This window comes from Pygoscelis adeliae, unplaced genomic scaffold (assembly GCF_000699105.1).
Source record: "Pygoscelis adeliae isolate BGI_AS28 unplaced genomic scaffold, ASM69910v1 Scaffold290, whole genome shotgun sequence".
Lineage (NCBI taxonomy): Eukaryota > Metazoa > Chordata > Aves > Sphenisciformes > Spheniscidae > Pygoscelis > Pygoscelis adeliae.
Window position 1 is genome coordinate 1,276,546 of NW_008823965.1, and position 12,483 is coordinate 1,289,028.

Below are 12,483 nucleotides of genomic sequence, written 5' to 3' on the forward strand. Positions count from 1 at the left end.
AGTCCACACGTGAATTTCATAGTACAGAACAGTCACTTCAGAGGAAAAATAAGGTCAAGAAAACAGCAGGATTAAGTTTTCTCTTTATGCTCAACCTGGCTTACTGTCTTTCCATTTCTGATAGTCAAAAATAATCTCTGCTTGAAAAGTTTGGAAATCAAAACAAACAAACTTTAAAAAAAAAAAGTAAAACCGTAACTTATTCTGATTGAATACAGCTCTGCTTATATTTCATACCAATTCCTGGTGTGAAACTTCTTCTGAGGTCAGCGTACAGTATTTCCCATATGGCAGACTGCAAGAAAATGACCCACCCAAATGAACACTCCTGAATTTTTAGAGATTTGTTTTCAGGTTTTGTTTACTTATCTGATGCTGGTTTTCTTTTCTTGTCTTCTCTTCCCCCCACCCCCCTTCTGTTGCCATTAAATACATACACTGAAATTGAAATAAGGAATAAAACTAAGTATCACTAGTAACACAAATTATTTCCATATTAATTACAAATAACAACGTTAAGAAAGGTTCATGCAGATACACTTACCCTGTGCGTTTGGTGATGGTCCCCAATGTCATTGGCTGTTTGATTTGAGCAAGAGGCAACACCACAGTCAAGCTTGGAAGAGGCAGGAGTCGAGGGTTCCCAGGATTATTGTTTGTGAAGTTATTGTACGTGTCTTGGCTGTTCAATTTACCTTGAAGGGATAGAGACGTAATAAAACACATTATCGGAATTTCTTCTTCATTTATCATTTCTAAGAACTGCCTGAAATAAGCCATTGCCAAAAAAAAGAAAAAAAAAAGAAAAAAGAAATAATGAGCTCTTATTGTAAGCAAAAACATATCTAAAAAAGTCCTCTCCATTTCAGGTAAAAAAATAAATGACAATGGAAGCAGCAAATATTTATTTTTATATATGGGGATAAGGTTCCCTTCCATGGAAAGGAAATTATACCTGCTGCTTGCCTGACAGTTTTGTTCACCAAAATGTTTTTGAGTTCGGTTTGAAGAACAAACTCTGGATTCCAATTCTCTATGGAGAGGAAAAAAAAAAAAAAAGAATGTTCTGGAAGGGAACTATTTTCCTAAAGTACCACATAGAGTGTTGGTAATTGAAAGTCCTGAAAAGGTCGCTTTTGTTGTCTCTACAGATAAAGGCACACATAATAGTAATCTGGTGATCTAAGACCAGAGGAAAATAACAAGTAACTATACAAAATAAAGCCATGCCAAACTACATGTAAAAAAATCAAGAAAGTATCAAAAAAGTAACAAACTTTATATTCCTTCAAAACAGAAGAAGAAGAAAACAAAACGTAGGTACTCTAAAAAAGGAAGGGGAAAACATAACAAGAAAATCCCAACAACCCTAAATTTAGCTTGTTTTAAAGAGGGCTGTGCTGGATATACGCCCAGTTTAGATACGCTTTCTTACCTTCTGTATCATTCTGTAGTCACAACCTTTCATTCTTCAGCTAGAAAAGGAAACTAGCTACAAATTTCATGGACAGTAAAGAAAGAAATGTGAAGAAACCAAAGAAAGAAGTTAAACAAAAAAGGGGCCAGTCTGTTTATAACAGAATCAAAAGTACTTTAAATAGACAAGCAACCATGAATTAAAAGGTTTAGATCATTAACTTGTTTTTCTGTGTTCCTATAATGCTGTGAAACGCTGGCTTTGTTCTTAATCAAAAGGGAGCCATATTGGGAATTAGGTTCCTAAACAACCAATGCATTCTACATAGATATTATACAAATCCCAGGCCAAATCCATACAATCTGACTGAAGAGCAGCCACCTTTTTTCAAGGAAGAAAAACAGCACAGAAAAGGGTTTCTCGCAGGAAGCTGCCTGAAAAGCTTTAATGGTACTTCAGATGGATTGAAAATAGGAAAAGGAAGGCGGAAAAATCTTAATGAATGTCTCATCATCTTAAAGACACTCAATGCTTCCTTTACCCTTCTTTTAATACTATATAACTGTAAGCTTAGGGGTTTTGTTTTTTTTCTACAAAGTCCATAGACCTCTGCATCTTAGAAAAGCACAATAACAAAAATGATGAAATTACAAAGTGTATTTTGTGTTAAGTATCTGGCCTGAACATTGGTCAATACATTTTTAAGAGAAATAGCAAGGCTTTAATGAATAACAAGCTTATTGAAGTCCCAGAGAGCAGATTTCATTAATAGCAATTTTCCTGCACCAACTTGGAATAAAAAGAAACAGGAAAGGGAAAAAAAAAAACCCAGCTCAGTTTTAAATTAAGACTGAGATGCAATTAATTTTTTTAAGATTAGTTTCACAATGCATTCTTGGTTCTTGTAGAAAGGAGTATGAATAGTTTTCTGCATTATTGTCTAATTAGTTACTGTTGCATGTAATCAAAGCCCCTCTGAAAGTGTTTTGCTCTCCTATATTCATCACGAGCAACTGCATGCTACGCAGCAAACAGCGACGGTATCTACAGAGGGGGCTCCAAATGTCTGTAATTTGTTTTCTTTTACTTGTTAGGAATATAATGATTAACTATGAACTACTGAACCAAGTGACTGTGTTGTAACAGTCCTCTCTCTCTCAAGGCACATTTAATTACTCAGTGCCCTCCGCTCCCAACATCATGTAGTTTTCCATATGCAAAACCTTCAGTTGATTCAATAGAATATTTGCATGCAGAGAAATGAGGCATTTACAGACGTCCTTCCTACACAAGGATGAGCTGCTTTATTTTCACACAAGTCGAGGAATCCCAAGGCAGTTAAGGATACTCAGAAAACTGCAGGATTAAGTCATCACTTAGGAGTTTTTTAATTAATTGTAGCAACAACATCCTACAAATTTTTAGGCTCACACATAAGAAAAGAAAACATAAAGTAAACAAAAAAAATACTGAACTAATACAGAGAGAACTGAAAATGTGTAAAAGAGATGCTGAATGGGACCAAAATCTAAGATGATGATTCTCTGGGGAAAAAAAAAAAACCCAAAACCCAACATTCAGAGGTCAAGGATTTAATTTTTAAAGGTATAGCTTAACCTGATGTACACAAACGTCAATAGAAAATTAACTAAACCAGAGCTCATAATGCACAGCACTTCACAGCACAAACATGATAAAAAAATGGAAAAGCGGTAAATACCTAATGTCTATCCCAATAACTATTGCCTGCCAATCTGTATTTTCTGCAGCAACGTTCAGTTGCTTAACTGCAAATAAATGTAATTAAAAGTGATACAAGAAAAAAATTATAAGTTGGAATGCTACAAAAAGGAGACAAATTAATTCCAACAGTAAAGTTTTTCTTGAAAATCTGACTACAATAATATTAAGATGGTGCAGATGAGTAAGGTTCAAGAAAACTGTGCTTAATAGAAAAAGTAAAAATACTTGCTTTTGTTTTCACGGAATTATTTTTAGCTATTTTTAGGATGGAAATGTTCTATACTGTTATATCTTCATTGTATGTTGCCTCAGACCTATCAGAGAGGTACATGTCTATCGTCTTAACTGCATAGCCCCCTTAACTTGGGGATCCAGTAAATGCACTCTTACGACTACGGCTGTTCCTTCCCTAAGCACTCAGCAAAAGCTATATTGTGCATTCTGAATTTCACTGGAACAAAACAGTGTCACACATTATGTTTACTAAGTCATTTTAAAACCCCGTAATTTTATGGTGTGCTGTTGGACCCATCCAGAAATTTGATAAAGTCACTCTCCATTCCTCCAGCCCTTTGAAGTAGGAAACTCCTCCCGCAGTAAATGGGAGTTGTGTGTGCATAGGACTGCCGTATCAGGCCAAAAGAGCACAAAGAATGCAGTCAAGCATCAACATTATTTCTACAGCTCAAGCAGTGTTGATTCACTGTCAAAGGACAAGCAACAAATAAGCCAAAGTTTAAGTCCGCTAGAAATATCAGACCTTTTTCATACAGCAGAATCCTGTACTCAAATTACCTTGCCACATGTGGACAGTATATATCCATTCTTGTAAGGAAATATGTATATTAATAAAGAGTAAAACCCCAGAATTATAGCTTCAAATAGAGTAGCTTCACTTAGCACTGACAATTTAACTTTCAATGCTAGCTTAGTTGTATACTGACAGCTACACACAAATCACATCCTATTGACTATTCAAGGAATGTTTTCTATTGCAAGTAATTTAGAGAAAATTAATTGTCATCATCACAATTTCATGGCAAACGTGCCCTCTCAAGAATCAGTCTGAACATTTCCAGCAGAGCATCCCGAGCAATGAGGCACCTTCCCTTGGTAGTCACCCAGAGTGTGAGCTTAACGGCACTCAGGACCCCAGGCAAGGCAAGTCCTTTTGGTCAAATACCTGTCTTTCCATGGGCTGCCATGAAAGACATTTTCAGATGACAGTTCAAGAGCTGTGCACGGAATACATTAAAGCCAGTTTAGGCTAAGGTTTATTTTCCCCATATGCATCCTCCCATTTGCCTGCACGCCCTCTCCAGCTTGGGCCGCGGCTCAGGACGCATGCGAAAGGAAGCACTTGCGTTATTTTCACTGAAATATTACAGACTCAAGGTCCAAATTCCTGATCATAGCTAAACCCAAGTCCAAAAAACTCCTACAATTTGTCCTAATTCAGCCTTGTGGACTTCCACTGGAGAAAAACAAAAGAAAACAAAGTCTTATATCTCAATTTAAGCTGCTGGTAAATCTCTCATTAATTTTATTAGGGGACTTGCAAAAAGCCGAGGATGTCGTGGCTCTGGTAGTCTGACAGCAGAAGTTTATTTACAAGTGCAGCATCATATTGGATAAATGTTGCCTACTGAAACACGGAAAATACGGTCAGTTAGTTCTGCCTTCATACCTGTTTGCTGAAAGTCTGCAACAAAACTGCCATCATATCATCCACCCAAAATCTGAGCCACACTTTTCCAGACATTTTGTTCCACAAATACTCAAAGGAAAAATGGATTAAGTTGAGGATAAAAGTGGAGAAAGAAAACAACAATGGGCTTTGTTGTCAGACGGAGGGAGAGGCTGCCGTGCCGGCCTGGCCGGGGTATATTCCCAAACCAGCCATCATTAACAGACTCACTTCCACCGAGAAAAAAAGGGAGGCCTGAAAGTGCCGGACAAAAGAAATCCCAGCAGACAAAGAAAAAACAAATTAAAAGCACCATTATAAAACACAGATGCTATAAGGAAAATAAACTTCACAAGATTTACTGGTTTTTGACAAAGCTGGACATCTGTGGAAAAGACATCAGGAGCAGCTCCCAGGTAAGGCCCGGCCGGGCTCACGTCCCCGCTGCTTCGCCCTCGCCTCCACCCTCCCCGCCACAGCCCACGGCCGGCGGCCCGGCCACAACACCTCCCGCCTTACAGCTACACAGAAGAGTCACTCGCCACTATCCATGTACCTTCGTCATTGCAACGTGAAGTTACTGATGGCTACGATTTTTGTTTACGATTATTTTGTTTACAATTATTGTTAAACCTATAAAATACTCTTAAGGCGTGAACGTGAGGTTTAAACATTTGATCAAATCACACATTTCTACGTTTTCAAAACATATTTTTGGATGTGAAAGGAAAGCTGTACTTTGGGGAAAACATGCTAGACTTGCTAGCTTGTAACACTGTATGAAACACATTCAATAACTGAAAGCAATTAATACAGTAAACTTGTCCTCTTCTGATCAACTAAGAGCCTTGATGAATTCAGGCCAGATTTCAAATTGGTCAGCATTTGAACGGAGTACTTCGGGGCACTACTGTCAGAGATCATCTCTGAGGAGAGAGGAAGAAAAACATCCTGATTTTTGCAGCTACTAATGACATAAATATACATCAAAATGCAGCAGGGCAGATGTATTCCCGCCAGCCCCAAGGAGCTCATCTGCGAATGCAGCACAGTGCAGCCAGTGTTACGCAAAGAGACTTTATTGGGTACTGAAAGAATTGTTGATGCAGCCCCACCGATAGCTCTACTGTTGCTTTGCCCTTCTCCTTAGTCCACGCATAGTACCACGTTAATGCAACCAAATCGCTTCTTGCCCGATTCAAACCTAGCTCTACTACACCTCTACCACAGATCCCAGCCCTGCCCGCAGGCAACAGCCTCAGCCCATCAGATGGAAAGGGAGCTCAGTAATCCACAACCGGGCCCGAAACCAAAACTACGCCCTAACACCTAAGGGATGCAAATATCAACTTACCACCAAACTGAAATGAAACCATTTTAGCCATTAAATTCCCCCCCAGTTTCGCCTGCATACGGCATGTCTCCTCGTTCAAGTGTTGTGGGATCCTCTTTCGCATAGAGAAATTCCACCCTGTTGGTGAGCAAAGCAAACGGGACTTGGCCCAGACAGTTTTTGTGGTAGGACCGTAATGATCATAAGGATTTTAGTTTCTCTATACACTTTACATGAAAAACTAGAGTGGTATCAAGCACCTCTCAGCCTCATAATAAAATTCTATGTTGATTTTTTTCATTTTTCTTCCATTACTCCAGTACAAAAAGCTTAGTAATGCAGTGTCATTAAAATTCAAAACCCACTTGTTAGCTTTTATATCTTACAGTATTTAACAGACTACATTTCAAAGCGCACCACGTAGTCTGCTGACATTAACACTACATATAAACATCTTTAATTTGATAAATAAATCCACAGTAACTCGAGGCTATGCAATCATATGGAGGCCGAGCTGTAAGAAAATGAACTGTGTTTGGCCATTATTTCTGTTTAGTGTAACACTGAAGATTCCTCAACTAAACACCCACTAGGCATGTAACGCAAGGGAAATAAAATCCTTTCTAACTGGCAGACAGAAAATAGCAGGAAAAACAGAAGTGTCATGGATATGGCGGTTTATTTTGCTTTGCTTTTTATTCAATACAAAAAGTTTCCCGGATGAGAATGGAAAGCTTCCCAGCTTCGGTTCCAAGACTTTCACCCTTGTTTCTGACCTTTTCTCAGACATGTTCCAGTATAATCTGTAATCTACTACAGTCGGAAGAGGAAACAGCAGCGCCCTGGTGAGAAACACTGCCTTGTGACCTGAATAGAGAACGCTGCGGAAGCAATGCTGGCTCGCAGAAGTCGTTTGGAAGAGCTTGACAGACAAACTCAATAGCATCCTGAGAAACACACTCAATACCATGAGTGCTAATTACTGCCAAAGCAGGCTTTTTCTTTTACGTTTTGATTTATTCAGTCAAACGTGTTTTATCTTTCTTTGCAAAATGTTACACGTGTTCCTAGAAGAAGTCAGGAAACTAATTATTTTAGTTAATGATCGCTTCTAAATTAAAGTTACATTGCAATTTCCTTGAATTGTATCCTACCAAATTTAGCCTCATTTCACACCCTAACCCTCAATATTTCCAGTACAATCAGACCAGCTAAAGAAAGAATATTATGTATGAGCTACAGCATGTATGTGCACATGATCTAGCTACTTAGAGCAAATTTTTCTCTCAGCTAAACTGGTGCAAGTCCAAAACCTATCACTAACTTGATTCCATTGAAATGGATGGGAGAAAATAATGCAGCCGGTGGTTTTCATAATGTTTAAAACCGCTTGATATTGAACCTTTTGAAACACAGCTGCACTAAATCTCATGATTATCCTAAGAAAGCAGAACTTTCTCTCTATTTGCATCCAGGCAAGGCATGTGATGGTGACAGGCGAACTCGTAAGTCAGAATGCTCTGCCGAGACATGCAAGCGCCAGTCCAAGTGTCTCAGCCACTGATGAGACAGAGTCCGCTGCCCTCTCACCCGAGCTCCTTGAACTTCAGCTCTTCCAACTGCTCGTCAGCGTCATCCACTCAAAATCTGAACATGGCCTCATAATACTCCTTTCCTCCTTCTGAAGTTTCTCTTTCTTCTACTATCTGCAGTTTCAAAAACTTTGTCCCTCAGTTATAAAGCGTCCCACTGATACCTGAAAATCTCCTCTTGTCCTTGGCAAAGGCTAGAAGAGAGAAGGAACTGCCGTGACCCCTTTGCTGCCTGTTCTCTCTACCTGGCCAAAGATGGATTATGAAAAAACAGTTCAAACCTCAAGCTGGGATTCGAACCTGTTATTTACTTCTACAATTTGTGAGGTACAGCTGGTCATTTCGCCTACCTCCATGCGTATTTCTTTTTCTGCATGGAAAAGAAATTACATTGACAGTCCACAGGAATCAAAAAGGAGAGGAAGCTGCTTCTGCCGTGACAGTGTCCTGGGCCCCACGGCACCTCTCACCAGCAGCTGAGAGGACAGCCATAGTGTTAACTGCCTTGTGTAAAAAATACCTCCTTGAAAATCTGAAACAAACGTCTGCTTCTTCCCTTGCCGCTTCCCCTCCTCATTTTGTACAGATAGCAGTTTGCTGTGCTAAAATTCCTCAAAGAGCTGCACAGTGAAGGTGCCTTGAAGCATTTCCTTGGAAAACAACCCCTCCACCACCACACACACAAGCCTTGCCTAATAATCATCTTTCAGGATTTATTTAACTAAAAATATTGTTGGTGCAAAGCTCAAGTCCATTTATGGGCAAAACTCTCCTTGAAGTAAAAACAACAACAAAAGTTGATTGCCAGCTGTTGGCTCCAGGCTCTGCATAGCCATAAAGCAGCAGCAGCAGCAACACTTCAGCTGGTTTGCTCCAGATGGCGGTTACCAGCAAAATCAGCCAAACTGGCCTTTCTGCTCTTAGGTCATCTCCAGCAAAGGCCAGGCACAGGCAGGAAGGGGTCCAGACGTTGCCATCCTATTTCCATCCATACCTTGCACCTTCAACTCTTCACAGATTAAAAGACTGCACGATTAGTTTCTCGTAACTACTATGGGTATAGCTGTGGAACATTTTGCAAACAAATGTGAAGGTCCACTGCCCATCCTCCCCAACCCGTGGCCATAAGCAAGCTCTGGACCAGAAGCTGTGGCTGTAGCTACGACAGCACTGGATTTGAGTTTGCAAACTCTTCTGAGGAAAGGACTATGTGAGCTCAGACTTAACACTCCACTAATAAGGTTATCATACAGGCAGCTTCTAGGCACTGTCTAAAGACCCTGTTGCTCCAATTTCTTGCACATGGGAATTTTACTAACACTGTCTGCTGGTGAATGATGAAGCGCTTGAGAAAACAAGTATGCGCTATTACTGCCCCTTGTCATGTCTATCAATCATAATTCATATCAACACAGTTTTGAACTCAAAGCCTTCTTTCCGGGATGACTCCGAGACGCTTCAGCATTGTGAACTTTAGAGAATTTGGGTGTCTGGACCTCTCTTGCAAATGATACACAATAAAATGATCTTTACAAACTTAATTTTTTTGTATTGGGACAACACAGTCAGAAAAACTGGTCAGCTTGTCTTAGAAACTGCAAATGACTGCCCTGGGAATTTCTGAAGGACACCTCTGTATGCAGCTGTGTTGGGTGAGGAGATAGGGAAAGTTTAATAGCAGCGCCTTACCCAAAGGGCTTAGCTTATTAGAATTTAGTATTGACAACAAACTACATGTTAATACATTTGTGGCTTCACCACCACCACCACCTTTTTACCTATGCCTTAAATTCCCTTGCTCTAGCTGCAACAATTAGCACAAATATTTTAGCATCTGAAATCAATCCAGGTTGAATACACAGTATTTATCCCAAGTTATGTGGAAAAAAAAAAAAGTGCCTTGAGAACCACTGCATATGAGAACTTGATAATAATATCCATGGATAATTATAATAAATGGCTTGTCTGAAACACCCATAGAATAGGAACTGAAGTAAACCATAGCAATCTCTCTCCCTCTTCCACCCACCGCACACCCTCGGCAGCTCTGCTCTTTTACCCATGACTGTTAAGGATGTTTTCTGGCTCTGTGACAGCATCGTGACTCAGGTCATGAGAAGTGTCAAAGATGCATTTCCTTGAGATGGGAAAAAGCAACTGATTTTAACAGCCCGCAAAGACTAAGCAAAAAGAATAAGCCCAATCAGCATATTTAAGGGTAAAGATAAACCTTTTAAAAGATACAAGTATATTTTATTTCCAATCTTAATGCTTACGTTTCTTTCCATAAAGTGTTTACATTTTTCAGACTACCAAAAATGCACAGTTGATTTAAATGCCTTACTTAAGAATAATAAACTGAAAAAAAGACAACAAGAGCAGCACCCCTTTACTGCATAATCAATCACCAATCATATACACAGGGAATCTGATTCAGACTGCAGGCATGAGGGGTCTGCCCTGGATTCCCTTCCAACAGCGGCAGTGGCTGTGCCCCAGAATACCCACCGCCAGGGGAAGCAGAAGGTATTTGGGCTTGAACTCAGCAGGTCCATCAGACAAAACGATTGTTCCCACCAGCTCTTGTCCCATTCCTTTCCCTCGCTGGTTACTAACACAGAGCTTCACATGCTTTGACCTTCCTTCATGCCAAAACTTACTTGTCATACAACACCCTCAATACTTAAACCTCCTCCTTTAGCTGATACGGTCTCTCGAAAAACTCTAGATTCTACTTTCTCACTTTCTGATCAAACATATTACAGGCTTGTATCAGGTGAGCAAAGCTACTTTTTGTCATTTCACTGATCACAGCTCCCTCAAGCCATTTACATTCCTTGACCCACCAACAAACTTCTGGACCACGCTGTCTCCCCTGTAGACCTCTTTTCTCCCGACCTAATCCCAGCCTTTCCCCTTTTGTGCTTTGGACACAAACGCCATTCAGAAAACCTTTCCTGCATCGCTCCTTCAGCGACCAACTCTTTTCAGCTGGCTTGTTATTTCAAAGCTCAATCTTAGTGACTGCTTTTATGCTGATCACACTCATTTCTCCTTAAAACACTGTTCAGCCGTGTACAAGTGTATCTAGTCCTCTGCACAGACACATAAAGCATCCTAGAAGCCATAAAGCAGTTGAGCACGTTCCTCCTTCTGCATCACTAATATCGCTATTTATTAATTTCCAATTGGCAAGAACTGCAAAACCCTATCAAAAGCGATGCATAACCTGCAGGATGTCTTTATTACTCACGATGTACGAGAAGGAGATACACTAGCTTGTCTTGGAGATACACTAGCTTGTCTTTTATATACCTGGTTAACTGGTGAGATTTGCAGATGGAAAAACATCATTTTACTGTAAATTAAGAGAAAGTAATCGAGAGAACAATTGAAATAACAATAGAATCCCAAAATGTCATTTTATTAAGTCATTTTCAGAGAAACACTTAAAAATCCAGTTACCACTTTTCCTTGGACTCCCTCAGTACATGCCTCTGACACATCAACACTTGACCCTATAGAAATTTGATGTTACCAAGACTGAAATCATCCATCTTGACAGGAAAACTTCAGTGGGACGCTCACATCTGTGGTAATCCAACTCCTCTCCGCCTTCCACCTTCCTTTCACCTCGCGATCCGTCTTTGACATCGCGGTCTCCTGTGCACTACCTATTACTTCCCCTCCGCCTGCTACCCACAATCTTTCTGAAACAGTTTGCTTTGACCACTGCTATGGCGTTTGCTGTGCTAAATCACTCAGTCATATATTTTTACACTTCGTATCTCAAGAACTGCAATTCCCTTCTGATGTCAGTCTCCTTAAATTTGCAATTTGTCTGGAATATTCGCAACTCCTTTTTCAAATATAACAGCAAACATACATTTGCCCCAGTCTCAGATCTACACGGTTTACAAAAGCCCACTTCTAAAACACTTTATGTACAGACATGAACTTCCCTTGTGACAGAATTTATCAGTCTACTTCCCTACTTATCTGAAGGGAATGGGTCTTTTCCTTCCAGTTCAGAAATTATCAAAAATATACCACCCACTTCTTTCACTCCACCGATTCTCTATCCATTAAAAAAAAAAAAAGGGGGGGGGGGAGCTAAAAACACAGCTCATTTAGAACCAGTAAGCTCCTGGCCAGTACCCAAATTGGTGCTTACGGTCGGCTGTTCATACCTCTTCTCCCCTGCTCTACATGTGTAATCTGGGGGCTGCTGTAACCGCCGGGCTCCGGGGGAATTCTGCGTGCACTTCCATAGCCAAGAGGCTTCGCATAAGCCTGGGACCTTTCCAGAAGGAAGTAATGGTCTCTAAAAGTCATTAGCAGAAAATTCCCACCAGGTAAATTAATTTTTTTTCCAATTGCCTTAAAAATGTAAAGAGAAACTTCAAATGAGAGTGCGAAGTCAAGAGAATCGCTACGCATTTTAGGCAGCCATCGCCCAGTGAGCGTGGAGGGTTTATACGAGCAGCTCAGTGCCTGCAATGTAAATTCTTCCCGCCTTCATAAAAAAGAAGGTCTGTTCTTACTACCCCTATTCGGTGAGCGTTTTACATCTGTTCGAAAATAACCAGGAGCACCCTCAAGAGTTTGTCAGGAGTCATCGGCACGAAAGCAGCGATGCACATTCTCCCAAATGAAATAACCGCTCTCGGAGGTGACCTAGCAGCCGCCAGCGGAACAGATACCCTTCCCC

The 12,483-nt window shown here is 40.3% G+C and overlaps 1 protein-coding gene across 8 annotated transcripts in view; it reads right to left on the reverse strand.

Annotated features, from left to right (window-relative positions):
* Positions 1 to 12,483, reverse strand: part of BCAS3 (breast carcinoma amplified sequence 3) — a 373,363-nt gene that overhangs the window by 235,664 nt on the left and 125,216 nt on the right. For all 8 annotated transcript variants that reach the window (XR_663607.1, XM_009323994.1, XM_009323979.1 and 5 more), the window contains exon 15: positions 545 to 695. Coding sequence is in view for 7 of the 8 variants with exons in the window: in XM_009323994.1 (XP_009322269.1) it covers positions 545 to 695 (151 nt within the window). In the remaining variant the exon portion in view is untranslated. The remainder of the gene's footprint in view (positions 1 to 544; positions 696 to 12,483) is intronic.